We start from the raw sequence: 25,957 nt of genomic DNA, 5'->3' as shown, positions 1-25,957 counted from the left end.
AGTACTGTGTGTGCTGGCACTGAGTTTACACTGTCACGCAGTCACAGGCAGGCACAAGTCCCTGGCGGTGTCGTCTGTCCAACCAGAGGCTCGAATGGCGTTCCGAATCAGGGACCCACCAATCAGCCAGAATACGACAGACCAGCATCCATCCATCTGCATGTGGCTGGACTGGCTACTGGGTTCCGTCTTCAATCTTGTTGCATCATCGATCCCAACGGCAGGTTGGCCTGTATGTATAGCTTCGTTTCCTGCTTACATGCACCTTTCCAGTGCAATTCCAACGGACGCTGCTGGGCTTTGTTCAGCAACCGACCCCCACGCTGCCGACGTTTGTCATTTGTCGTCTGTCATTTGTCGTCGTCATTCGTCGTTCGTCATTCGTCTGCCGAGAGATGCCCTGACGTCCGCCCGATAACCACCGGCATCAACCTCGACCATGCTCCTCTCCCTCCTCGCCACAATGCTCGCCGCGTCGCCGGCCGCAGCTCTCACCCCCCTTGCCGACGACCACCTCCGCAGCATCCCCTCCCCAGGCTCCGACTTTGACATCCACACCGGCAAACTCCTCGCTCCCATCCTCATCCCCCGCGTCCCAGGCACCGCGGGCAACCGCCTCGTCCAGAAACACCTTGTCGACTTCTTCAGAGACTCCCTCCCGAGCTGGCAGCTGACTTGGCAAAACTCGACGCAAAGGACGCCCCTGAGCGGCGACAAACCCGTTCCCTTTTCGAACCTCATCTTCAGGAGGGACCCGCCCGGAACGCAGGCGGGCGACGTGGCGCGGCTGACGCTCGTCGCCCACTTCGACAGCTTGGCGAAGCCCGAGGGCTTCATCGGCGCGATCGACTCGGCTGCGCCGTGCGCTATGCTGATGCACGTCGCGAGGAGCATTGACGAGGCGCTGACCAAGAAGTGGAACGAGGGGACTGCTGGCGGGGTGCGGGAAAAGCAGGGCGTGCAGATCTTGTTCTTGGATGGCGAGGAGGCGTTTGTTAGCTGGTCCGCGACGGATTCTCTATATGGAGCGAGGTAACTTTTTTTTTTTTTTTTTTTTTTTTTTTTTTTTTTTTTTTTCTTTTTACAAGGCTCCGGACCCTTCCGGGACAAGGACCGGGGTGCAGCATCTGCTTGCGCGAGATTTGTGCTCATGCTAACGCGCCGGTGTGCCAGATCGCTAGCCGAACACTGGGAATCAGACTTTCACCCCCCAATGTCGACTTACAAGACCCCCCTCGATGCCATCAGCCTGTTTGTGCTGCTCGACCTGCTGGGGTCGCCCAACCCCAGAGTCCCGTCGTACTTTCTCCCCACGCACTGGACGTACCAGAGCATGGCCGCCATCGAGAAGCGCATGCGGGAGCTCGCTCTTTTGGAGTCGAAGCCCAGCCAGCCGTTTCTGGGGGATTCGAACAAGGACGCGCGCAGCTTCTACGGAGGAGGCATAGAAGACGACCACATCCCGTTCATGCGCCGCGGCGTGGATATTCTGCACATCATCCCCTCGCCGTTCCCGGCGGGCATCTGGCATCAGATGGCGGACGATGGGGCGCACCTGGATCTACCGACCACGAGGGACTGGGCCAAGATTGTGACGGCGTTTACGGCCGAGTGGTTAGGCTTGGGGAAACACCTGCCGGCAAGGGCGACCGCCGGGGCGACCGCCGGGGCGACGGGCGGTTCGACTACGGAGTCGACGCTCAGCAAGAGGACCGAGTTGTAGCCGAGCCGAGCGGGGTGGCCTTTGGCTTTGTTTGGCGTTGGGGCGCCTGCTTCTGTTTGAGAAGAGCATTGCAACTGTATGAATTCAGCGTTTGAAGCGACCTGATTGGCTTTTTCTGTCCTGAGCAAAGTCTAAGCAATCGCCTCTTCCCCCAAGTGGTGATGACGCCGTACATGTAGGCCAGCTCGCACGGTGTACACACTGTACACGTACTAGCTGCGCAGCCCCACCGGCAGGCAAACCACGTAGCGTCAACGGAGGAGGAAGCTTCATCCCGTCACGCTCCTCTGTAGCTCCCAGGCCTGAGTCCCGAGTCCCGACGCATCTGACGGAACACGAAGCACGAAACACTCCCCATCAGCGTCAGCAGCAGCAGCAGCAGCAGCATCCTCGCAATGCGGCTCTCGGTAGCTTCGACGGTTCTTGCCCTGGCGGCCGCGACTGCTGCTCAATGGACGTTTTCGGATGCGTCTGTTTCGGTGGGCAAGGCTAACAAGGTGGTTGAGAAGTACGTGGCACGATGAGCCCTCCCCCCCCCCCCCCCCTCGCAAGGAGCATCTTTTGGATTGCCAGCGACGACGGTCTTGCTAATGGCTTTTTCTTGTTCAAGGTTCACCGACTCGGCGCGCGTCAAGAAGACGGTCACTCTCGGTCCCAAGGACGCTCTCAAGGTGTTGCTGACGACAAAGGAGGGCGACAAGCCCAAGCGGCCGCACCAGGCTTTTCTGGTGGTCAAGGGCCCATCTGGGCTGGAAGCACCGTTTCCCATGGCGGTCAAGGAGAACGGCAAGGGAGTTGTTCAAATTGTACGTGCGCACAGAGGAGCTACGCGAGACCACGGCCGTCGTTGTTTCCGACAACTGCAGACAACGCACACGGCGCAGGCGGCAACCGGCTGGAACCCAGCCGGCATGGCTAACCCGCTGCTACTAGTCGCAAAAAGACCTCCCGGCCCAGCTGCTCGGCTCGTCGTCGGTCCTCGAGGCCAGCCTGATTCTCGGCTCCGCCGGCCCGACCAAGGGCTCCGTCACCCCCGTCTTTGACGTCGCCATCGAGCTTGACCCTCAAAACCCCGCGCCCAGCCCTGCGGCTCCGCTGAGATACGGCAAGCTGGCAGAGATTCACCACATTTTCCGGGCCGACCCCAAGAACCCGCCCCAGATTGTGTCGGCGGTGTTTGCGCTGGGTGTTCTGGCCACCGTGCCGGCTCTCTTTGCCGGGGTGAGATTCGAGACTTTTTTTTATTTTTTCCTTTTTTTTTTTTTTTTTTTTTTTTTTTTTTGGCAGTATTCAAAGATGGGAAGCGGGCTAGCCATGCTGACTCTGCTCGCTTTAGTGGCTTGCTCTTGGCGGCAACTTGTGCAACACCGGAAAAGCGCTCGGCAACGCACCGGTCTCGCACGCTCTCTTCTTCGGCTCCATCGTCGCCGTGGAGGGCGTCTTCTTCCTGTACTACACCTCTTGGAACCTGCTCCAGACGCTGCCGGTGCTCGGAGTTGTTGCGGCGGTTGCTTTCTTCAGCGGGATCAAGGCTCTCGGGGAGGTGCAGGGCCGACGGCTGGCAGGGCAGCGGTGAGGCAGCGGCGAGGCAGCGGCGAGGCAGCGGTGGAGGAGGGTTCAACTGCCGGCAAGGCTGTCAAAAAGGCGAGAGATGGAAGCATGGTGGTGCAATAAATACGTGGGCCGGATTGGAGCCCTCGGAGCAACCCGCGGGACCGCGGCGGGCAGCAGAGTCAGTCACTAACCGGTAACCAACTAATCGCACAATCGCACGTGCCGGGTAGGGCGGCGGGGGATGACGGGACGCGGCGGGAGCCTTGCGAGGCTACAATTGATGTATACGAGAAAAGTACAATGTGTAATTCGGAGAAGAAGGTAAAGCAGGTATGTACTGACTGGTACTTTTGGGCAGGTGTTTGCATGGGGTGCACGGCGGAGACGAGTGACGAGTGACGAGTGACGACGTTGCTGCCGCTGCTGCTGCTGCATTTCATGTGCATGTCTGGAGGCGAGGCGAGGCGCATGCAGCGGTGTGGATGCGCTTGTCAACCGCCGGGTTCGGGGGATGCAGGTCAGTCACGCACGTCACGCGCAGCATGAGCCTGGCATGTGACGAGAAACTTGGCGACTGGTGCTCGTTGACCGTGGGGGTGCTACATGATTTTTTTCTGCAATTGACCAGACCGGGCCAGACCGGACCGGACCAGACCAGACCATGGACTTGGACATGGACGTGTCTTGCGTGTACCAGGCTCGACACGTCCGATGATGCCGGCGACGCACATGCTCTGTACGGACGGCTGCGTTGGCGGGCGGCGCAGCCCTGCTTCAGCGCTTGCTTCCGCCCCGGCCCACTACATACTGTACATATGCTGGTACATACATAGGTCATGTTGCTTCCTATATACCTCGGCGTGTTTGCGCATCGCCAACCTGCTTCAGCTTGCGCAGCCCACAGCAAGTTCGACCATGTCTGAACCGTAAGTCGCCCTGCGCCCTGCGCCGCTAGCCGCAAGCTCCAGACGCATGTCAAACGCCCCGCTGCTGACGCCGGCCAGGCACCACCAAGAAGACGCATGCGCCTTTCCGTCGGTGCAGGAGACGCTGAACCACCCGGCCTACGCCTCGGCCATATGGGCCCTGGAGCCTCACGCGCACGGCAGGCTGCCCGTCGCCCACGGCCGCGGCGGCCCGCTCAGCATCTACTGGGAGCTGCACGGCGCCGGCCCAACCAAGCTGCTTGTACGTACGTAACCACCCCGCAGGCGGGCTGATACACGCCCGCCCCTTGGCGCACGCCCCCTGCCGCTCGCTCCGCGGCTTGCTGACGACAAAGCCCCCCGGGGGGGGGGGGGCTGGCCAGCTCCTCATGGGCCTCGCCGGCACGGTGGCGTCGTGGCAGATCCAGACGCACTACTTTGGCCACGTCCACGGCGACCGGTACACGGTGCTGGTCCTGGACAACCGCGGCGTCGGGCGCAGCGACAAGCCGCTCGGGCGGTACACCACGTCGGCCATGGCGCGCGACGCGCTCGAGCTGCTCGACCACGTGGGGTGGGCGGCGCCGCGCTCCGTCCACGCGCTGGGCATCTCGCTCGGCGACATGGTCGCCCAGGAGCTGGCGTGCCTGGCCCCGCGGCGCCTGGCCTCGCTGTCGCTGGTGAGCACGTCGGCCCGCGCGCTGACGACGGGCGGCGGCGGCGGCGGCGGCGGCGGCGGCGGCGGAAGCCTCCCCTGGCACGCGGCGATGTGGCGCCGCGCCCGGCTGTTCCGCCCGAAGCCCGAGGAGCCGGCGATCCGGGACGTCGCGCTCGCCCTGTTCGACGGGGGCTTTCTCGCCGCGCCCGACGCGGTCGCGCCGCCGTCGCCGCGCACCTCGCCCCGCTGCGGCGCGGCCCCGGCCCCGGCCCCGGCCTCCGCGGACGGCGAGTACCCCCGCTTCGGGTCGAATTTCCAGCGCTTCCAGGCGCTGGAGCTGCACAAGCGGCGGGCCGGCGGCGGCGGCGGCGGCGGCGGCGGCGGTAGCGGGGGCGCCCTGGCCGCCGCGGTGGGCTTCGCGTGCCAGCTGGCCGCGGCGGCGGGCCACGCCAAGTCGGCGGATCAGCTGGCCCGCCTGGCGGACGAGGTGGGCCGGCACCGGATCCTGGTGCTGCACGGCGCGCGGGACCGCATGCTGCCCGTGGAGGATGGCGAGGCGCTGATCCGCGCGCTGCGGCCGGGCGTGGCGGCGGTGGTGGACGGCATGGGCCACGCGCCCGTCTTTGAGAGGAGCCGGTGGTTCAACGAGTGGATGGACGGCCATCTGCAGCGCTGGTCGGGGCTGGAGGAGGGCTAGCATGTTTGCCGACTGGTGCTGTACGCGCCGGGGCTGCGGTCGCGACGGCCGCGTGGGACTACGACTTGTTTTTTGGGGCATTCTTTTTGTTGTTGATGTTGTTGTTGTTGTTGCTATTAAGGGGGATTCTGTAATCTACCTGCCGCCCGTTTCTTCTTCTTTCTTCTTTTCCCCCGCATCATCATCATCGCATCACGGCATCACCAACCCCACCCCGCTCAGGTGCTCCTCGTCGAGCTGGTTCCTGGCATTCACCCCCCCCGCAATGGGGTTCGCCCGGTAGTTGAACAGGTAGTAGTGCAGCTGGCCGTCGCCGCCCCCAAACTTCTGCTGCTCCAGGAACAGGGCGTTGTCCATCAGGGACAGGGCGTTGAAGACGTCCAGCTTGGCCCGCTTGGCCAGGATGAGCGCGTCGTTGACGAGGCCGTTGAGCCGGGCCTTGAGCGCCGGCCTGTCGGGCGGCGGCGTGCCGAGCCCCGTCTCGGTGGCGTAGTAAAAGAGGTACGCGACGCGGAGGACGTCGTCGGTCTTGATGATGGACGACTCGACGCAGAAGAAGGAGAAGAAGTCGGTGATTTTGCCGTTGCTCTGTTTCATCCCCGGGGGGAAGGAGTCAGTCAGCTTCTCGCTGGCGGCATGGTGATTTGTTCACGCTGGTGGGGTTTCAAACAAAGAAACAAGCAAGAAATGAATGACAGAGAGACGGAAGCACAAAAAAAAAAAAAAAAAAAAAAAAAAACAGCGCAAAACACACAGTCGGCGGCTACCGACCTCGACGACGTAGGACCAGATGACTTGCTGCTTCGCGTCCCTGCTGGGCATGAACCAGTGCTTGGCCTCGTCGGCCGTGAACTCGGGCGCCAAGTCGAAGCGCGCCAGGTACCTCGCCAGCAAGGCCACCACGGCGTCCACGTCCCTCTCCTCCATGGGGCGCAGGCCCCGGGTGGCCGTCTTCTCCGGCAGCGCGTACTTGCGGATCTGGTACTGGGGCTTGCTGCCCGCCGGCAGGGGGCTGAAGCCGCACTCGTGCAGCTTGGGCCAGTTCAGCGAGCGGTGGTAGTAGCGGCACGTGCTCACCGGCCGCGGGAGCACGATGCCGGCGGTGAAGAGGCCCTGCCACACGCCGTCCAGGTTGCTGACGCGCGTGACCTCCTTGATGAGCACGGGGGCGAGGCGCTTCCCGCGCAGCTTCTTGTGCACGCAGAGGAAGTTGACCTCGGAGGTGGAGAAGACCTTGTCGCGCACGCGGATCCTGACGGGGATGGCGGATATGAAGGCGACGAGCTTGCGCGACTGGGACGCCCGCACCCCGATGTGGTATTTGCGCTGCCAGCCGGGCGCCATCATGGCCCTGTTTGGGAACAAGGAAAAGTTGCTGTTAGCACGCGACATGTTGAACGAGAGACTCTTGCCACTCGACCTCGAGCGGGGGGGCGTCTTTTCAAGCGCGCGGTCAAGAAAAGAAAGGTAAAGAAGAGAAGAGAAGAGAATAGAAAAGAAAAGAAAAGAAGAGAAAAGAAAAAAGGGAGGCGGCTTACCATCGAAGCACTTCCGGGATGTAGTTGAAGCGAAACATGGCCTCGTCGTCTTCGACATAGTGCCCGTTGAGCAGCTCGTACACCTCCTTCATCTCCCCGTCGTCGGTCAGGTCGACCGTCACCCACTCGAAGCCGGCCACCAGCGCCGCCGGCTCCTTGTCGACGTCCTCGGCGGCCTGCACCTTGAGCGGGCCCTCGTGCGCCCGTTGCGCGTCGTCCTCGCCGAACCTGGGCACCGGCTGCGTCTGCCAGAACTTGTAGGCGCCCATGTCCTTGACGTTCTTGCCGCTGGCCGCCAGGCCGGTCATGACGTCCGAGAGGTTCATGGGCTTGAGCATGGCCGCGACCTGCTCGGGCGACGGGTCCGCCGTCCCCGCGGCCGAGGCCAGCTCCTGCATCAGGCTGGGGTTCAGGGCCGCGAGCTCCTTCATCTGCTCCGGCACGAGGCCGTCGATGGCGCTCTTGACCATGGCGTCGTGGCCCTGCGCGCCGGGCTTGGCCGTCAGGAGCTGCTTGATCTTTTTGCGCCTCGACTTGCTCCTGCTGCCGGGAGTCGAGGACGCGGCCGGTGGTGCATCGGCGGCGGCGCGGGGGGGGTTTCCGTCATCTTCTGACGCAGATTCGCCGTCGTGGGGGACTTGCTCCTCCTCGTCCTGGCGGGCTGTGGCCTCGACTGGCTTGGCATCCTCGTCGGCCATGGTGGGTTGCTTTCGATGTTTGAAGCAGGGGAAGCTGGGGATGGGGAGGATGGATGGATGTGGATGGGCACGGGAGGGCAGTGAGCGTTGCGGTCGATCTGGTCTGGTAATGGTAATGCCAATTCAATCTGTTTGGCGGGGATGGCGGGGAGGTTTTACGGTTGACCGTCAATGGCTCCAAAGCCTCAAACAATGGCCAGGGCAGGGCTGGGCACATGCAGACCACGAGCCCCGCTTGGGGGGCCCACCAGAGCAGACAGACCAGACAGGCCAGACTCTCTACTCCGTGCCTATTGCACTAACCTTGCAGGCTGTAACTACAGCATCGTACAAACAAGTCATCCGCATATTTGCATATTCAGGCCTCTAGTACCCGAGGTAGGTACCTAGTCATTACTAGAACTGCATCTACTGTACATGGAGAGTTTCTTTATCGCCATACTGTTGTCTTCATCAACTTAGCCGATTCCAACTCGGGTACGGAGTATGGAGTGGAAAAAGAAAGAGGCGCAGCCGACAGCCATCATTTGTGCCGGGTCACGCTCGAACCTCGATTCATGTTGGCCATCGAGCAGCTCCTGCCGCAGGGGTTTCGCTGACAGTATTGGCCGCTTGCCCACACTGAAGCACGGCGACATCAGACCAAACCTGCAGAACAGAAAACAGGCCCCAAGGGTGAAAAGACGTGGTCGCATCTCGGTCAGTCTGCTTGCTCGAAACACCTCATAACTGCCATGATGACGGCCGAGGACGATACAATGTCGCTGTGGCCTAACGTCGTGGGATTAGCGCTCTGCATTTTGGGGCTGCCACGACCGTTCAACGTCTCACCCACCCCCGTTCATGACCAGTTCTTGCCGAATAACAATGTCCGGCTTGGCCTTGACGGCAGCAACAAAGCCGGCACCTCCCGAGCTGAATTGCGTCTTGTCCTTCTTGAACCTGTCAAACTCTTGCTGGGTCAAGCCGTTGGTTGTGGCGTTAGCTGCTGCCTGGAAGAGAATCTCCTCGTGCTCCCACGGAATATCCAAGTCCCAGTACGAGTGGATCAACTCGAGGCGCAGCCTTTTCTCGCTGTGGCGGACGATGCTGGCCAGTCGGTTGGCTGAGTGCCACTTGTCCACCACGAAACCCTGCAGAAACCTGACAACAGACGGCCAAGCTGCAAGAGGCCCCATGACGGGAAATACGCCGCCGATGCGGTAGCCGGTCAGAAGGTTGGAAAGGTCGCTGAATCCGGCAACGAGGACGAGGCCCGCAAAATCCACGCCCTGCCGAGAATACTTGTCGGCTACGCCGCTCACCACGGCCGTGCCCAGACTGTGGCCAAACAGGACGATTCGGTCGGAAGAAACGCCCGCCACTTTCGTCGACCACTCAACCAGGGTTTCGGCGTCTTGAATGAGGCCTGGTTCAGTGGGGTATCCCGTGGAGTGGCCATAGCCACGATAATCAATGGCAATCACATGATACGACGAAGTATCCGTCAACGAGTGGTAGCTGTCAGCCCGATACATCTGGGCAACATGGCCGGCATTCTATGTAAGCACAGGCAGAAGTTAGAATCCATAACGGGCGAGGCGCCGGTCAGCTCATATAGGGAGCAGCTGGGCGGGGGGGGGGGGGGGGGGGGGGGGGGGGGTGGCAAACTCCATGGACTGCGGTGGCCGCTGTCAGTAGTAGCACGGTCCAGGGAGGGCAACGACACACTTACAATACAGAATCAACTTGGCCTCGGGGTCTGATCTGAGCAGCCTGAACGACTCCGTGGCAGCGACGTCGAGCGGGGCCTTGTCGGAAGAGGCCCCCTGGGCGATATTCGCTTGATGCTTTTGGTAGAGAGGTAAAGGCAGGATATGCCAAGCGTAGATGAGGTTGCCATCGGGGGTTCTCAGGTGAAACGGCGCGACCTGGTGCTCTTGGTTGCGTCTGGTATTAGTGATGCAGACAGGTATCTGACAGGTATCTGACAGACGGAACATGCCACTTGGGCTGCGAGCTCCAATACACGCCCGAGTCGTCCCACTCACTCGCGAAACCCCATCTCTCGGGTTCATTGACATCGGCCCAGAAGAGGGTGTTGATTTTATGCGCGTATAGGAAGCTTGGTGCACATCAGTACAGGTTTCCGACCCGTGGGTGGCTCGCGTGGGCGGAAACAGACGGACTGTCGCTGGAAGAAGGGTATCATGGCGAGGGACCAAAACGCGGCGTAAACGGCCAGGGGGACGATGGCCGCCCACGATGCCGTCCTTGCCAGGGAGCGCACCATGCTGTGCTGCGAATGCGGGAATCCCGGCCGCGTTGATTTGGATTTGGGCGTCGTCTGCTGCACCAGACGCAAGCGAGCAGCTGGCCTCGAGCAGCACATGCAGTCTGGTAGGAAACTAGCTTATGTATCCGGACGACGAACTGCGGGAAGATGATTTAGCACCAGACGCCTCCCTACGCGTCGTCTGAGCTCCGAACGAGCTCCTAGGGTGGACGCGGCAGGCATGTAGCGTAACCCGACAGCCAAAGTACTGGCACTGCGGAGCAACTATGGCTGGTTCCTCCGTACGCGGCACGCGGCACCCCAGATTCAGGCCAAACCACTCATCCACCGCAACCAACCGCAATCTTTCTCCAGCATCCACATCTGATGGACTTTTACAGTCTTTCGCGTTCCGACGAGAAACCGACCGACCTTATAGAATGAAACGGCAACTGTAGCCGTCGCTTTTCTGCATCGCTCATTGCTCCTTCACCCACCGATCCCCTCCTTTTCTTCCAGGCCCAACTCGACCCAGCGTGTGGTGCAGCGGCTACCATCGCAAACGACCAAGAGCTGGGCAAACCCTGCAGAGCGCGGGTGCTCTTTTCGCACCCTCCCTCCCCCGGTCAGACCAAAACCGCCATCGCAACGTCCATCTATACATGCGCCAGCGTCTCTTGTCCGTTTGGGGTTATGCTTCCTCGTGATCAAGCTCCCACAACCAGCGAGACCTGCGTCGACCGACCGCTTCCTCGACAGACAGCTGCAAGGGCAAATAGTCGCCTCAACAATCCCTGGCCCTGCCCCTTCGACCTGTGCCTGTTGCGAATCTGCCCCGTCAGCCTGTGCGGCAATCTGCGAGCCATGATATGCCGCCGGCCGAATGCCCATTGACAGCCGAACAAATCGACTGCCTCAGCCTTGTCGCCGTTGGCCGGGATGGAGAGGAAACGCAAGCTGCCGCCCAGGGCCGCTGCTCGCCAGGAGCAGGCGGCCAAGCGGAGGAATGTCGAGACTCGTGGCCAATCGTCAACTCCAGCCGTCGTTGAGACGCCTCCTCGCGAGCCGACACCGCCTCCTCGCCTTCCGACGCCGCCGCCTCCACTGCCGAAGCATGTCGAAGCAGGAAAGCCTCTTCCCACCGTAGAAGAGCCTCAGGCTGCGGACCTGTCAAGCAAAGAATATCAGTCGCTTTCTGAAAGGTAAACCCCAATCATTTTGCTTGCTCCCCCCCCCACCGCCATGCAACGCCTTGTTCCCGAGTTATCTGACCGCGACTCGTCTGATGTAGCGGAGTCATGTCTGAGTCGCTGTCGAGGTCGCGCCACAAATGGTTAAGCGACGGATTGTTTGAAAAGTTTTGGACGAAACCTCACAAGCGCAAGGGCATGCTGCAGGAGGACCCCAACAACCCTCCGAAAGACAGCATGATGAAGGTCGGCCTCGTCAACATGACCATTGGTCCTCATATCGTCGAAGCAACCATGTTTGCCGTCAAGACGTTTAAACTGCTTCCCCATCAACAGCTGAAATTTCACCCCAAACCACAGCCGCTGCAACAACCACCTGGCCAGGCTCAAACAGCGTCAGCTGCCCAAGGGCCACCAGAGACGGCGCAGGAGACGGCGCAGGCGCCAGCTCAGGCGCCAGCACAGGCGGCGCGGGTACAACAACCGTCCCATACGAGTCCGCAAACACACCGCCAACCTCAGCCTCAGTTACAAGCTCCGGAGCAGTTGGGAACAAAGCCTGTCCAACAACCAACACCCGTTCTGGCAAGGCCAGTGCTTCAGTATGGACCGCCCAACGGAGCGATGCCTCCCCCATCAACTCAGTCTGCGCCAACTGCTACCTGTACACCTGCGATCCCTGTTGCGGCACCGGCACCGGCACCGGCACCGGCACCGGCACCGGACACTTCACAGCCAACATCAACAGAAGCCAAACCGGCAGTGCGTGTGAACGATGCACCCGAGGCCCCAACAAAGCCGGCAACCACGACTCCTCAAACGGCTCTTTTGGCGACTGAAATCCCAGCGGCAGCACCTGGAGCTAGCCCTGCCGTGAGCGTCGCTTCCGCAAAGGCAATGACCTCACCCAGCCCTGCATTTACAGTCAAAGCTCAGCCGTCGCCGTCGCCATCACCTGCACCTGCACCTCCAGCTCAAACGCAACCGCAGCCACAGCATCTACAACCCAAGGCCTTGTCAAGTGCGACCCCCAGAGCAGTACAGCCTGCTCCAGACCCGGTCACCAGCACCTCAAATCCCCAAAGGGCTGCTTCTCCCGCTCATCCCGCTCTTCAGCCAACTGCAGTGACACAGCTCGTCGCACGTCCCCCGTCGAATCTGCCACTGAAGCCGGGTTCTGTTCCTGTTTCGACGGGCACTCCACCCCAAAAGACAAATTTTCGTCCGCCAAGTGCGCCAAATCCATGCCCGCCATCCCGGGTGAACAAGGCGGGTGCACCTTCGGTGCCTGCTGCGAAACCTGCTGCGAACGATCCAGTTATTGCACTTCTCGCCCAAAAGGCATCAAGAGACCCGGAACTACGTGAATTGATGAAGCGGGTAGCCGAAGGAAAAGCCAAGGAGGGGGAGCTGGCCAAGTTTCAAAAGATTATCGACCAGCTGAATGCCGAGTATAAGCAAAAAGGTGGCCAACAAGGACTATCGGCTGACCGGCTTCTGGTGGACGGGCGGACGGTGAAGTATTTTGCCGACGAGGTACGAACGATACTGGATATTGTCCTGGCGTCGAACCCCAACCAAAAGTCATCAGAGCTGCGACCACCACCGCGCAGTGATCCTTTGGTGGTGCTTTTGGTCAAAACAGCCCTCGAGGATCGACGAAGTCAAGACATGATCCGACGCATTGCTGAGGGGAAGCATGGAGCCACAGACGCCACTGATCTGAAGCAAATCCTGGACAGGCTACACCGAGACGCAAAAACAACACCCAAGACGCCAGCACCAGGCCCTTTGCCGGCGACACGTCGGCAAGCTACGCACGGCCACTCCGGAGTCGCCGCCGCCCCCCCAGCCAAGCCAAACGCGTCACAGAATGCTCCCAACGGCAATCCGCAAGCCCTGAGATCAAAGGGGCCACCACCGGCGGCCAACCGACCCGACATTTCGGCCGTGGCTTTCGACTTTGGATCTGGTGATAGGTACTTGTTTCCCAAGTACAGTGTTCTCGAATTTCTGCCGTCACAGGCCGGGCAGCAAGTCGTGGCATCGTTTCTGATTGTCCGAAAAGGAAGCATTTCAGAGTATGGAGGAGACCCCAAGCTGGACTACTATCAGCCTGTCACGATCCGCCTGCAGACCAACACTGGGCGACATCTGGAGAACCTCGCAAGGGTGGTGGCGCCGCAGGAAGAGGTCCGGCGCTACATGAATGATGTAATGGACAATATGACGCGGGCGGAATACGTTTTGCTCGCCATGAGACTGCCACGCGTCGACTTTGATCCTGAAAAGGCTGTCCCTGGCGTTGATGACTGCAAGGCGAACAGTCCGACTCCCAAATCGGAGCCGGAAACCGAGCAAAGCTGTACACCTAAGCCAGGTGTTTTATGGACGACGGGGCCTGGCGGCAAAGACGCAAACCCATCACTGTCTGTCAAGTTCCAGGATCCGGAGCAGGAGGCGCAGACCAAGTATGAGCGACTGATTCGATCCGTGGCAGAGAAGGAAGTCGACAGCGTATGATGGGGGAGGGTGGTTCCTTGTCGGAAAGCTCATGGTGGCCACGTCTCTCAAGGACCGCTCCGCCTTGTTTTGTTCTCGCCATGCCTGAAAATTTCATGAAAAAAACGTGCTGTTCTGGCGCAAGGATGGATGGGTAATTGGCATGAATCATTACTAGGTCACGGAGTTTTTGCCAGGCTACCTGGGTGATGACGCAACGAGAGCTACGTGCGGCAAGATGTCAATTCCCATGAATTTTTCTTTGGGTCCTGGGCTTCGTCGCCCTACACTCCCCTTGGTCCACTTGCGCACATTCTAGCTTACGCTTTGACAGAGGCTGAGCAGCCGTGGGAGGAAGCGAGGCATCAAGCAGAAGCGAGGCTCCGTCCTGTTTCTGCTTTCGACTGTGATTACAGGCACGACCGAGCAGATGGCCAAGTACATTTGAAGCAAGCGAAGCGGAAGCGGGCGCGGCGAGTGCGATGCTCCCCAGTGACGAACGAACCCACCAGCATGGTTGCGAACAGGAAATGCGGCTGCTCCAGCAGAACACGCTGTGCCTCCTCGCTCCTGGAGTGCTATCCGCTCACGGATTAGCGGCGCCATCTCCCTCGTCTTGGTTTACGACTCGGGGGGTTTCGGCACCGCGGCCGCCTCGCTCTCGACGTGGATTGGCGAGTCGAGTCGAGTCGACTGTCGGCGGTGGAACTTCGTGGCGGACCTGGAGTCATTTTGCAGCAGACTTGTTGATTGGCGTTTTGTAGGTGTGACTGACGCGCCGGGCATGTCGTGAGCTCGGAGCAGCTGGTTGCGCGTGTTTGCGGGCTGGGGCGGTGGTTGGCATGCGTGAAGCGAAGCACGAGGAGCCTGCGAATGCAAGTGAAGATGGGACGATTGCGGGAGACGAGGCAAGGGAGGGTGGCGTTGGCACCGCACGTTGGGCGAAAATGTCGCCAAGACTCGAGGTTTTGCGACCGGTGAGGCAGATTCTGTCTGGCTTTGCATTTGCATTTGCATGCTACTCTTGGCAAGTTTCGAGTATACATGCGGCGGCCCGACGCTCTGCTGTGCAGTATTATATGTGTATCACTTACTGCCTGCCTGCAGATATCCAGCTGGGCCGGCGTCGCATCTTTGCCAGGGGTCCCGAGCATGAACGATGCGATGCGCCAGTCCTATCCGGCCATTCGGATCAACGTGGCAAGGGGCTGTCATATGAGCTAGTATATAGACTCCACCATCATAGATGGTAGGTTAGCTCAATCACGCATGCCTCTTTTATATCACTTTTGCATCGTGCACCGTGACAGGGGCGTGGTGGTTTGGTCAGGCAAGGACGGAGCACAGAAGTAGGGACTGTGTCACGATCGTCAGGTCAAATGTGAGTGTAAAATGTGAGTGTAAGAAGCTTGGATTGTCTAATCTATGGTGTGCGTTGAAGCAAAGCTATATACCTACCTAGGTATCTAAGCCACTGTTACGTGCTACAGTATGACCTGTGACAGACTGCCAGACTCCGTTACAAGGCAAGGAAATACCAGATCTTGTCGGTACCTAATGTACGTGTCAGTAGGCACCTACATAGGTACCTATCCACGTAGCTTACTAGTCTAGGTACCTCCTACCCTTGGTATCGTAGTACCAGTATAGTACTCCGTCCTGTAGTGGGGTTTGCTGTGGGGGTTGCTGTGGCGCCTTGCCGTTGCGCCGGTAGCAGCTCTGTGCAGCGTGCCTTCCGCTTCAAGCCTTGAATTTGATGACGTACGTGTATCAACAGAATCAGGCCACTGTATCGACACTGTCTGCTTGGAAGGTCGGTCGGTCGGTATGAAGGCTACTTGGCAAGCTCGGCCCATAGCAGCTCGATGCTTCTTGATAGCTAAGCTCCCTTGCTTACCTAGGTAGGTATTCATTCCATCCATCCGTACTTTGAACAATTGTAGATTTACATCAATTACTTGGCTCTCCCTAAACTGGCTGGGGCTTTTGCCGACATGCTGCGCAGTTGATCGGCTGCACCTACCTACCATGGGCCAAAGCCATTCGCATGAGAATCCTCGCCGTCGATCCCACGAGGACTTGGCGCACGAGCTTGTGAGCATGAACCTGTCCACACTCATCAAACGCACACGGCAGTCTCCACCTAACAATGCGCCCTCGGTCTCATTTCTAGGCATCGAAATTCAAGGACCTGTGCTTCACTTCGCTTGAATACTACTCGCTTCGAGATGTGTTCAAGAGCCTGGCCGATCAGCAGGGGTCCATACGATACCTCAGGGAGGATACCATCGCCAGGTATCTCGAGATCCCTGACGTCCTAGGCGCATCACCCGTCGTCTTTCAAATGGTTTCCTACCTGGGCGCATTCCCTTTTCTGCAGGATGCCCCCGTCGTGTTGGAGCTACCGCATGTGGTCATGGTGATAGTCATCATGACGGAGCGGTACAAGCGCGTTTTGGCCAGGGGTTCAACCGACAGGACCAAGCTCATTTTCAACAGCCTAGCCGTGTATGATCGCAAGGCCTCTGAAATCGAAGCTTCGCCTGCGCTGACAGTGCCTGAGGACGACGCCCCCAAGGCAACCATCGGAGCAGGCTTTACAGTTGATCTTGCTGGCCAGGACGAAACGTACGACGAAGACGAAGACGACTTGGTCCTCACGGCGTATGAGTTACTCGACATCACCGAGGCCGCGAGGCAGGGCAATGCTCCCGCGTTCCACGGCGCCATCATTCCGACGGATAACCTGCGCAAACTGCTCATGCTTCTCCTATTGGCCGCTCCGCTGGACGCGCAGGAGAGCCTGTCGCAGTACTCGGATCGTGTTACCGGAGACGAGCTCGAGCGGCTGCGTGCCACAGCAGAGTGTATCCTGGCTGCGTTTGTGGACGTCGAGACGGCACCAGGCATCAAGTACGGACGGTTCAAGAAGATGATACCGACATTATTCCCCAACCTATTCAGCAGCTTCAACGCTCTGTTTGAGAATTTCCTCTTCTCCAAAAACCTGGATTTTTCGAAACATCGAGACGACGGTGGCGGCAAACCGGAGACGGCTGCTCCCAAGCCCGCTCAGCCACTGCTATCCGACAAGGGCGATTTACTGAACAGCCACATGTTGTCGCAAATATCACTATTCCTTCCTGGCTCGTCCCTGTTCCGCCGTGTTCGACGCTTATACTCGGGAAGCGACGCTGGCTTTTCCATGGGCAGCTTCGAGTCCAAGGTCTTTCATTGGCGAGCGCCCACCATCCTCCTCGTCAGCGGCACAATACTGTCCGACGTCCCCCGTGGCGGCCAGGAAGCATCTTTCGCAGAGTTGCTTCCTGCGAAACGGTTCCGCAAAGGCAGCAACGGGGGGCGGGTCACCTATGGCGTCTACCTCCGCGAACCGTGGAAACACACGTATAAAGAATGTTTTGGCGATTCAGAAACCGTCCTGTTCCAGCTCGAACCCGTGCACGACGTGTTTCCCGCGTCGACCATCAACACCGACTATGTTGCCTTCACAAGGACGCCCGGAAACCAGTCGTGTCTGTCATTCGGCGCGCCACATGCGAAACCCCGAAAATCCTCTCGTCAAGATGCTCATTACTCTTTCGGGGCGGTGTCCCTCCTACTCAGCGACTCGTTCGAGTTTGGCGTCTTCAACCACGACTACACCTGCCGCGGCGGCGCCTTTCACAGCAGCGTCTCGAGAAAATTCGACTTTCAAGATCGCTTTGAAATAGATCAACTTGAAGTATGGGGCTGCGGTGGCGAAGCCGAGGCTAGGATTCAAGTCGAGAGATGGGCGCAGGAGGAAAGAGATGCCGAGGCAAGGAGAAGGATCAACCTGGGCACGGGGGATATCGAGGCCGACAGAGCGTTGCTGGAAATGGTTGGTCTGGTGGGTGGAAACCGCAGTGGCGGGTCTATGGGTTAGAATTCCGCAATCCGCTGACACCTCTTCCCTGTTGAAGCAAACGGGTTGCTTGAATCCTCTGTTGTAGATATATAAGTCTCACCGACGTTGACCCGTATTTCGCCGCACTACTACTGTACAAGACCCGACATCAAGCCATGGAACATAATGGCGACGTGTTTTTCACCCTTTGTTGCTGTAAAGACTTTTGCATCCTTGGTCATTTCTTGGTTTCGTTCTCTTTGTCCTTGTTCAACACCTCCCCAATAGCCCCCAACGAGCTCTTGGGATTCTGCCTCTTGCCCTTGTCATCCATCACGCGAGCCTCCTCCGCCTTTTCCTCTCCTTTCTTCCACAGGCCCATCTTGCCCAGGATTCCACCCGTACCCTGCGCCTCTGCGCCCTGTTGATCCTGGGACTCCGCAGCGACGCCAGCCCCCCTCGGCCTCATGCTTCGCAACCGGTCCCGCATCCTCTTCTCCTCGTCGTCCCTGGCTTCCAGCTCCTGGATCCACCTCTGCCGCTTCTCCTCCGCATCCTTCTCCTCCTTGAGCTTGCGCAGCTCCTTGGTCTTCTGGCGGTCCTGGCTGTAGTACATGCTCCCTGCGACCATGGCGATGACGGTGAAGCCCTGGGCGGCCACGCGAGCGCGGAACATCCTGTTGGCTTGGTGCGAGTCGCCGCGGCGGATGGCGCGGTAGGCGTTGACAAAGGCGAAGACGGTGAGGCCGATGCCTGGGCTCTTCCGCGTCAGCTCTTTGTTTCTAGGAAGCCGGAACTGCGGGGGAAGGGAGGAGGGGAGGGGTGGGCGGTACCGAGAGGCACGAGGGGCTCCTCTTTGAGCTTGCGAACGACTTTTTGCATGGGGCGTTCATTGTGAAAGTCCCTGATGTTTGGTGCGTCAGCTAGCTAGCGTCCTGGGGGGGGTTTCGGGACGGGTGAAGGGGGGTTGTGCGTACGCGTCTGTGTCGAAGGAGGAGGGGAGGTGGCCCGGCACTGGGGGGGGGGATCTGTCCGACATGGCGACGAGATGGAATTACATTGGGTTGGAGGAGCGATGGTTAATTGGGGGGGGGGGTGGGGGAGCAAAGCAAAGCTTGGGGATCAGAAGCGCATCATCGAATGCAAGGCGGCGACTTTGGTACCTGTGCATCTTGACCCACAAGTTCGGCCATTGGTTCCTGTTGACTGACGCTTGGCTCCTCCGTACGGAGTAGAGTGGAGTGGTTGGTGGTTATCGTTATCGGCGCTCGGTAAAGTGTTCTGGGTGAGCTTGGTCCACGTCCACCATGGCAAGGGAGGGTGCCTTGCATGCAGAAGCTGGCAGGAGCTCTGCATGACTAATTCATTCTATGATGTGGTCTGGGAGGTCCTGACTCGGAGAGTTTTGCTAAACAAACAAACCATTGCCTGGCTTGTCAAACGACGCACCTGTGGCTCTCCCGGCACTCTGGGGTTCTTTAACCAGGCGAAATCTGGATTTCCCGGCACTCTGGGACCTTTAATCGGACGAAATTTGGGTTTCCCGGCACTCTGGGACCTCCAGCCAGACGAAATCTGGGTTTCGGAATAGGTTCGCAGAACGTTTGCACTTGCCTCAACCCAACGGCAGCCACCAGTTCCACGATGCCCATGAAAAGCTAGCCATGTGGCCTCCGACTTCTCCGGTCGACACTCTTACGCGGCCACGCATCGCCGTGGCCGTCGTCTCGGTCGTGGCGGCAGCTTCCATCGGGCTCTACGCCTACCAATCCAACCGCCACGGCGCTCGTGTAGGGACTCCAACCGGCCCCGGTCTTCATCGAAGCAACGCCGTGCGTCGACCTCGTGCCGCAGCCGCAGCCGCAGCCGCAGCCGCCGCAGAGGCATCCAGCTCCTCTCCGTCCGACACCCCTGGCGACGAAAACGTCGACGTGACCAACTTGCGGATCCCGGCCGACGCCGAAACCGTGGCTGATGTGGACAACGGAGACGACTGGTGGAACGGCCCTTCGGATTTTCAACCGTCGCAAAGGGCTGGCCATAACATTGTCAATCTGCTCTTCCGAGTCTCCGAAGACAATGCCCGCAGGAACGGATGTGTTCATAGGGGGTGCCAGTGTAACTCATGCGGCATGGTGCCTATACGCGGAGTCCGCTACCGATGCGCAAACTGTGCCGACTTTGACCTGTGCGAGACTTGCGAAGCCCAGGGCGTGCACATCAAGACGCATGTGTTCTACAAGATCAAGGTCCCCGCACCGCCCTTTGGTCCCAGGCAGATGCAGCCCGTCTGGTACACGGGCGATCCCGACACCTGTCGACGCAACCTTCCGAGGAACCTGATATCACGACTCTCCCGGGACACCGGATTCGAACGGCCCGAGCTGGAGGCGTTTTGGGAGCAGTGGACCTACATGGCCAACACGGAGTGGAGAGACGACCCGGACGAGCTATGCGTGGCCATGGATCGCAAGACGTTTGAGCGGTGCTTGGTCCCGACCGGGGGGTCTCGACACGCGGCACCGAACCTGATTCACGACCGCATGTTTTACTTTTACGACTCCAACCGGGACGACCTGATTGGCTTCGCCGAGTTTCTGCAGGGCCTCTCTTACCGCAAGAGGAAGGACAAGCTGAGGAAGGTGTTTGAGGGATACGACATTGACGGCGACGGGTACGTCAACCGGCGGGACTTTTTGCGCATGTTTAGGGCGTACTACGTGCTGTACAAGCAGATGCACAAGGACATCCTCGACGGCTTGGAAGACCAGTTGCTCGCCAGCACCGAGGCGCAGCAGCTCGTGTCCAGCCGACAACCTCTTAGCAGCCTGTTCGGCAGAGAGGGTAGGGTTCCTCAGGGCGATTCGAGCTCGAGGTTCGAGGGCAAAACAATCAAGAGGGATGGCACGGTCGAGGTCGCTGATGGCTACACGAGCGCCTTTACGGAGAGTCGGGGGGATACGGCTCGCAGAGAGGACATCCTGGCCAGCCTCTTTGCCTACGACACGGACAGCCGACCTCGCCGCCTGCTCGCGCGCAACGACGCCGACACCAACTGGCGAACCGTGCGCCGCGTCAGCGGGTTCGACCTGGACAGGGCCTACTGGTCCGCGCTGCTGGATCCGCCCACCACCCTCGAGGAGATGCCGCACATTTTCAACGCTGCTCAGGAGTCAAGCGACGCCGACAGCGAGGCGGACGAAGAAGACGCAGAGCAAGAGGAAGCGGGCGAGGGCGAGGGCGAGGAAGACGGGGACGAGGAGAATAAGGAGGAGGACATGAACGAGGATTCAGGCCTTTCGTACAGCGAGGCGCGCGCTCGGGATGCCGCCCGCAGCCGCAGGTTGGCTCCGAAGCTGGAGAGGCGGCGTCGAGACATGGCGCGCAAGCACCTCCACGAACGGTGGAGAAGACGCCAGTTTTACCTCGACGAAGAGGAAGGCGGCGTGGCCCCGGACGACTGGGACGACGACGAGGACACCCTGGCCAAGATTAACCGCCTGGCAGAGGAGGCCAAGTCGGCCGAGGCCGCGCCTCCTCCCCTGACGACCCGATCACGGTCAAGCTCCAAGGTACGATTCGCGGAGGACACGGACGACTTTGAGACGCGCTCCAACCCGTCTACGTCTTCGCGAAGCGTGCCGGAGCGATGGGGCGGCATGGACATTCCCGACGCCGAGCGCGACGCCGGCAAGGAGATTCTCTACCAAGTCACGCAGCAGGCCTTCAACGAGCTGCTCGACACCATTTTCAAAAAGGCCGAGGACATGGCCGTCACGGCGGCGGAGACGGCAGAGGACCGGCAACGGTTCAGGGCCCAGATTGACGCCGCGACGGAGCTGCCCGACACGGGGGTGGCGGCGGCAGCGGCGGCGGCAGCGGCGGCCCAGGAACAGAAAGACGCCGCGAACGCCGCCGGCTCCGCGCCGAGGGCCAGCCCCGATTTGGACAAATCGCTGGCCGAGCTGCTGGCCGAGACGGGCTACACCGTGGTCCCGGGCGAGCCTCGCCACGCCGTGGAAATCAGCACCGCGGCCGCCGAGACGCCCGCGGCCCGCGACCCAACCTGGCCGCAGTTCCGACCAAACACCGCCGCCGACACCGCGGACCGCCCGTCGCCGCGCCAGCCCGCCGAAGCCACCCTCCGCTACTGGAAGCAGCTGACGGCGGCGGAGGCGCAGGCCAGCGAGCGCGGCGGCTGGGGCCGCCTCAGCTTCGCCGAGTTTGAGGAAATCTACAAGAGCCAGGGGGATCTGGGCAACCGGCTAGACTACCTGGGCAGCTGGATCGACTTTTGTATACCTTAGGAAAGGCAGCAGCCGCCGCTTCCGGGGAGATGAGAGGCGGGGGAGTGTACGATTTGACGATGACCAGGCGGGGCTGGCATCTCTGCCGCTTGCAGTCTTGTGCTGTCGCGCGGTTGCGTTTGCGAGAGACGTTCTTGCTTTTGGGGGTGGGGGGCGGGTCCTGCGGAGGGCTGGTGAGAGGGGCCGTCTGGGGGATTTGCTTGCTTTGCGGCGTCGAGGTGTCTGGTGTTGACGGTCTGGCCGCGTGGGCGGCGAGCGCGCTCTTGGCAGGGCGTGTTGGTTCGCGCGGTTGCCGGTGGCGGCTTGGTGTGACGGTGCGGGATGTGTTGATAGAGCTGCTGTTTGAGTGCGAGGTGCTGTAGCGAGTCGGTGTGAAGTGCTGTGGTGCCGTCCAAGTCGATTTGCGGATGGTATGAGGTGCTATTATCCGTCGTTGTGCTGTCTACAAGTCGACACTCTTGATGGTGTGAGGTGTCTGTTTAAGGATTGCCGTGAGTACTCGGCAAGTACGTGAGGTGTATATATTTCCGTTCAGGCTGCCACTTTTGCTCGGCAAGTACGTGAGGTGTATATATTTCCGTTCAGGCTGCCACTTATGCTCGGCAAGTACGTGAGTGAGGTGCATATATTTCCACTCATCGAGTCGCCATTGTGCTTAGCACTCTTAATAACGTACCGATCTTATCCATCTATGCAATCACCATTACATAGTCGACACTCGACAGAACAAGATTCTGCTCGTTCCGTTGCCAATTGTGAATACCTGACGGCCTGCATGTGTCATCACCGTTTACATAGTTGCCGTTGGGCTCGACGCTCTTGACAGCGTGAGGTTTTTGTCCAATTCACGCAGTTGCCACTGTGAATACCGACAGCACACGAGGCGTCGTCAGATCAACCATTACGGTACATGGTGCTTACATGGGTTGCTTAAAAAAAAACCCCCATCACCCGCGTCCCCAACGCCCAACCTGCCCATCTGCAACGAGACACCACCCCCCCTAACTGCGCCTGCTGAACCCGCGTGCCCCCCCCTCGAATTCCCGCCGGATGCACTTGCCGCCCGTCAGGCGTCAACCTTGGCCGCCTTGACCAGGACAAGCAGGACGACCAGGACGGCCGTAGAGACAACCAGCCCCAGCCCGCCGTCGCGCTTGGCCAGGCCGACGGCCGTGCCCGCCCCGACGGACAGGACGAGCGACGCGAGGACGAGGAACGCCGCGACGGACTGCTTGGCGTTGGCGGGCATCTCGAGCTGGGACTCGACGTCCGGGCGCTGCGGAGAGTCAGCGGCGATGCGATGACGGCTGCGCGAAGCTCTTCTGATCCCCCGTGGGGCCGAGAGGGGGGGGGGGGGGGGGGGGGGGATGCGTTTGGTTTTTGCCCATGGCAGGCTGCGACTTACCGCGTGGCGGCGTCCGAGGCCCTTTGCGCGGGCGGCGACCACAGCCCAGAGCCAAGACGACGTTTCGCGGAGCCCCACGCGCCGGGGAGTGGCGGGGGTTTCGGGAGCCACGGCCCGGGGGTCGGGCGTCAAAGGCCGCGGCTTGATCGCAGACGGGTCGATTTCGGACAGGTCCTTCTCAGACGCGTCGTCGGGGTGGTCAAAGTCGGCCGGGTCGACGGAGCCTGCGTCCGTGCGGGCTGGATCCGGCACGCCCGTCGGGGTTGATGCCATGGCGGTGATTTTGGTGAACCGGAGGGCGTAGTTTTTTAGCAAGCACGGCCGCTCTTTCTTTCGAACGTGGGATATTCGCCGCAAGCCGAGGGGTTTTTTTCTTTTTTTTTTTTTTTTTTCCAAACCGAGACGAGGACAAGTCTTGAAGTCCCTTGGGCGCCGACGGGGGCGACGCACCCGAGCAGGCAGTCTATATAACGACCAGCAGAGTTTGGCCGCCACCCCCGACGACGAAGCCAGAAACGCAGACGACGGCTGCCCGCGCGACGCAGGAGAGTTGTGCGGGTCGCGGGGGACGACAAACTCTCCAGCTCCGGAGGAGCTTACAGCCCCAACAAGGACGGTCTGCCAACGCTGTGCGTCCCTCAAAAAAAAAAAAAAAAAAAAAAAAAAAAAAAAAAAAAAAAAAAAACCCAAACGGGACAGGCGCAAGCGAGCCGACAACTGGCCCTTGGCTGCGGAAGAGACTCTCATCGGGGGAACAGGCTGTCGAGCAGAGGCACCGCCAGCGGGGGCGCGGCAGCGACGGCAAAGTGGCCGCGCTTAGGGTTTGCAGCGCGCAGTGGCGCAGAAGCATGCCGGCGGTGCTCTCTGGTGCATGCGCGACGTGGGAGTGAGGCACGAGCAGACATGTGAACGCAGTGCCGCTTTGCGCTCGAGGTTTCCGCAAAAGCATGATGCTGATGATGCTGATGATGCTGATGATGCTGATGATGCTGATGATGCTCATGCTGATGACGATGACAATGTTGAGAAAGCAGCACCAGCGCCGGCATCCGCTACACCTCCCCCCTGTCCAGCACCTTGACTATGGCGTAGCTCGTGCCCGCGGCCAGCACGCCAATGACCAGCGTCTGGGCGGCGCCCCAAACGCCCGCGCGGTGGTTCCGTATCGCGACCCAGTTCTTGGCGTACCCGAAGCCCAGCAGGATGACCACGGTCACCGCGACCGACACGCCCAGGGCGGTGCGCGCGTCCCCCGCCGCAAAGTACGGCAGCATGGGGATCAGCCCGCCGACGAGGTAGCTCAGGCCCATGGTCAGGCCCGAGGCCCAGGCGGCGTGGGCGTCGGGCGCGTCGGCGCGCAGCCCGACGTCCATGCGGAAGCGCACCCAGCGGTCGCGGTCGGCGCACAGCTCGTCGGCCAGCGGCGCGGCGGCCCGCCCCGAGACGCGGTAGCGGTCGACGAGGACGGCGAGCACCTCGGCGCGCCGCTCCTCGGGCGGGCACGCGGCGCCGCGGGCGTCCTCCCGCCGCCGCCGCGAGGCGTAGGCGTCGCGCTCCGTCACGGCGGCCAGGTAGGCGCCCAGGCCCATGGAGATCATGCCGGAGAAGAGCTCGGCCAGGCCGCCCATGATGACGAGGCGGGTGCTGCCGAGGCTGGAGAGGCCGGCCGTGAGGGCGAACGGCACCGTGAGCCCGTCGGAGAAGCCGATGATGACGTCGCGCAGCAGCGTGCCGGCGTAGTCGGAGCGCGAGGAGCCGGACGAGCAGGTCGAGCGGGCGTCGAGCGACTTGGCGTCGTAGGCCGCGGGCAGGGGGCGCTCGCTGGGCGGCTCGTGGAGGAGCAGGGGGGTTGACTCGGACATTGGTTCTGCTCTGGGTGAAGGATGAGTGAGGGCCGATTGGTTCTGACCTGGGTCCTTGTTATTTGCTCCTGGGCGGTTCTGACCTGGGTCCTTGTTATTTGCTCCTGGGCATTTGGTCATCTGCTCATGGGCATTTTGGGGGGGAAAGGGAGGTGGCAACTCTTATAGTACGAGCTTGCTCCCGATGGGGGGGCCAATGGCCAGCGGCTCAATTGGAATGAATAAGCAAGCCCTGGGCGAGGGATCGCATCGTTTGGAACCAGGTCCGTCTGGGTCCCCTGGAGCATTCAAAGGCAAAAAGTCGCCGTTTCCTTTTTTTCCTTTTCCAATGGCGCCATCTGCCAAATGGCCGGCGTGGACGAATGAAAACGCCGGCTTTAGTCAGCATTTGCCGGGAGGGGAATGGCAGGTTGCCGAGAGGCCTGTAGCCTGTTGCTAAGCGAAAACCCTAGCTGCATCGGCTCCACTATCAATTCTCAGCGTCAATCCTGGCAAGGCCATCATCCTTGTCGAGTGCGCCAATTGAATGCGCCAATTCTGTGCGCCAGTCGCACGTCCTCCGATCCTTGCTAATCCTGCCAAGGCCATCCATCATCCTTGTCGAGTGCGCATGTACTGCCATCACGGTGGTCTACACGTCTGTCCATCCTGATTCATCAAAGGTGCCGGCCAAAGACGCCACGGGCGGCAGGGGCAAGAGGCCCAGTTGCGAGGCTGCATACATATAGCCTCGCGCTGCCAAGAATATAAGCAATAG

At 60.4% G+C, this 25,957-nt stretch overlaps 11 protein-coding genes across 11 annotated transcripts; 6 read left to right on the top strand and 5 right to left on the bottom strand.

The window, feature by feature from the left end:
* Window positions 1–439: 439 nt before the first annotated feature.
* Window positions 440–1,723, top strand: UV8b_01699 (uncharacterized protein; the record flags this gene model as incomplete). The annotated part of the gene is made up of 2 exons (XM_043139197.1): window positions 440–1,032; window positions 1,174–1,723. The coding sequence occupies 2 exons, from the start codon at window positions 440–442 to the stop codon at window positions 1,721–1,723; spliced, it is 1,143 nt and encodes a 380-aa protein (XP_042995131.1).
* A 395-nt stretch (window positions 1,724–2,118) lies between these two features.
* Window positions 2,119–3,299, top strand: UV8b_01698 (uncharacterized protein; the record flags this gene model as incomplete). Its single annotated transcript, XM_043139196.1, has 4 exons — window positions 2,119–2,231; window positions 2,334–2,529; window positions 2,657–2,944; window positions 3,060–3,299. The coding sequence occupies 4 exons, from the start codon at window positions 2,119–2,121 to the stop codon at window positions 3,297–3,299; spliced, it is 837 nt and encodes a 278-aa protein (XP_042995130.1).
* Window positions 3,300–4,192: 893 nt separating this feature from the next.
* UV8b_01697 (uncharacterized protein) lies at window positions 4,193–5,558 on the top strand (the record flags this gene model as incomplete). The annotated part of the gene is made up of 3 exons (XM_043139195.1): window positions 4,193–4,203; window positions 4,282–4,465; window positions 4,587–5,558. 3 exons carry the CDS (start codon window positions 4,193–4,195, stop codon window positions 5,556–5,558), a joined length of 1,167 nt encoding a protein of 388 aa, XP_042995129.1.
* Window positions 5,559–5,750: 192 nt separating this feature from the next.
* On the bottom strand, window positions 5,751–7,794 carry UV8b_01696 (uncharacterized protein; the record flags this gene model as incomplete). Its single annotated transcript, XM_043139194.1, has 3 exons — window positions 5,751–6,146; window positions 6,330–6,909; window positions 7,097–7,794. 3 exons carry the CDS (start codon window positions 7,792–7,794, stop codon window positions 5,751–5,753), a joined length of 1,674 nt encoding a protein of 557 aa, XP_042995128.1.
* A 700-nt stretch (window positions 7,795–8,494) lies between these two features.
* Window positions 8,495–10,066, bottom strand: UV8b_01695 (uncharacterized protein; the record flags this gene model as incomplete). The annotated part of the gene is made up of 6 exons (XM_043139193.1): window positions 8,495–8,565; window positions 8,630–9,332; window positions 9,445–9,452; window positions 9,509–9,712; window positions 9,825–9,898; window positions 9,963–10,066. 6 exons carry the CDS (start codon window positions 10,064–10,066, stop codon window positions 8,495–8,497), a joined length of 1,164 nt encoding a protein of 387 aa, XP_042995127.1.
* A 921-nt stretch (window positions 10,067–10,987) lies between these two features.
* On the top strand, window positions 10,988–13,761 carry UV8b_01694 (uncharacterized protein; the record flags this gene model as incomplete). Its single annotated transcript, XM_043139192.1, has 4 exons — window positions 10,988–11,250; window positions 11,340–11,712; window positions 11,829–12,000; window positions 12,092–13,761. 4 exons carry the CDS (start codon window positions 10,988–10,990, stop codon window positions 13,759–13,761), a joined length of 2,478 nt encoding a protein of 825 aa, XP_042995126.1.
* A 2,007-nt stretch (window positions 13,762–15,768) lies between these two features.
* UV8b_01693 (uncharacterized protein) lies at window positions 15,769–17,665 on the top strand (the record flags this gene model as incomplete). Its single annotated transcript, XM_043139191.1, has 2 exons — window positions 15,769–15,834; window positions 15,914–17,665. 2 exons carry the CDS (start codon window positions 15,769–15,771, stop codon window positions 17,663–17,665), a joined length of 1,818 nt encoding a protein of 605 aa, XP_042995125.1.
* Window positions 17,666–17,864: 199 nt separating this feature from the next.
* UV8b_01692 (uncharacterized protein) lies at window positions 17,865–18,665 on the bottom strand (the record flags this gene model as incomplete). Its single annotated transcript, XM_043139190.1, has 3 exons — window positions 17,865–18,379; window positions 18,460–18,530; window positions 18,604–18,665. The coding sequence occupies 3 exons, from the start codon at window positions 18,663–18,665 to the stop codon at window positions 17,865–17,867; spliced, it is 648 nt and encodes a 215-aa protein (XP_042995124.1).
* Window positions 18,666–19,290: 625 nt separating this feature from the next.
* UV8b_01691 (uncharacterized protein) lies at window positions 19,291–21,933 on the top strand (the record flags this gene model as incomplete). Its single annotated transcript, XM_043139189.1, has 1 exon — window positions 19,291–21,933. One exon carries the CDS (start codon window positions 19,291–19,293, stop codon window positions 21,931–21,933), a length of 2,643 nt encoding a protein of 880 aa, XP_042995123.1.
* A 1,066-nt stretch (window positions 21,934–22,999) lies between these two features.
* Window positions 23,000–23,611, bottom strand: UV8b_01690 (uncharacterized protein; the record flags this gene model as incomplete). The annotated part of the gene is made up of 2 exons (XM_043139188.1): window positions 23,000–23,209; window positions 23,339–23,611. 2 exons carry the CDS (start codon window positions 23,609–23,611, stop codon window positions 23,000–23,002), a joined length of 483 nt encoding a protein of 160 aa, XP_042995122.1.
* A 779-nt stretch (window positions 23,612–24,390) lies between these two features.
* Window positions 24,391–25,200, bottom strand: UV8b_01689 (uncharacterized protein; the record flags this gene model as incomplete). Its single annotated transcript, XM_043139187.1, has 1 exon — window positions 24,391–25,200. The coding sequence occupies one exon, from the start codon at window positions 25,198–25,200 to the stop codon at window positions 24,391–24,393; it is 810 nt and encodes a 269-aa protein (XP_042995121.1).
* Between the last annotated feature and the right edge of the window lie 757 nt (window positions 25,201–25,957).

Source organism: Ustilaginoidea virens, chromosome 1, assembly GCF_000687475.1.
Source record: "Ustilaginoidea virens chromosome 1, complete sequence".
NCBI classification, from domain to species: domain Eukaryota; kingdom Fungi; phylum Ascomycota; class Sordariomycetes; order Hypocreales; family Clavicipitaceae; genus Ustilaginoidea; species Ustilaginoidea virens.
This window is presented reverse-complemented; position numbering and strand designations above follow the sequence as displayed.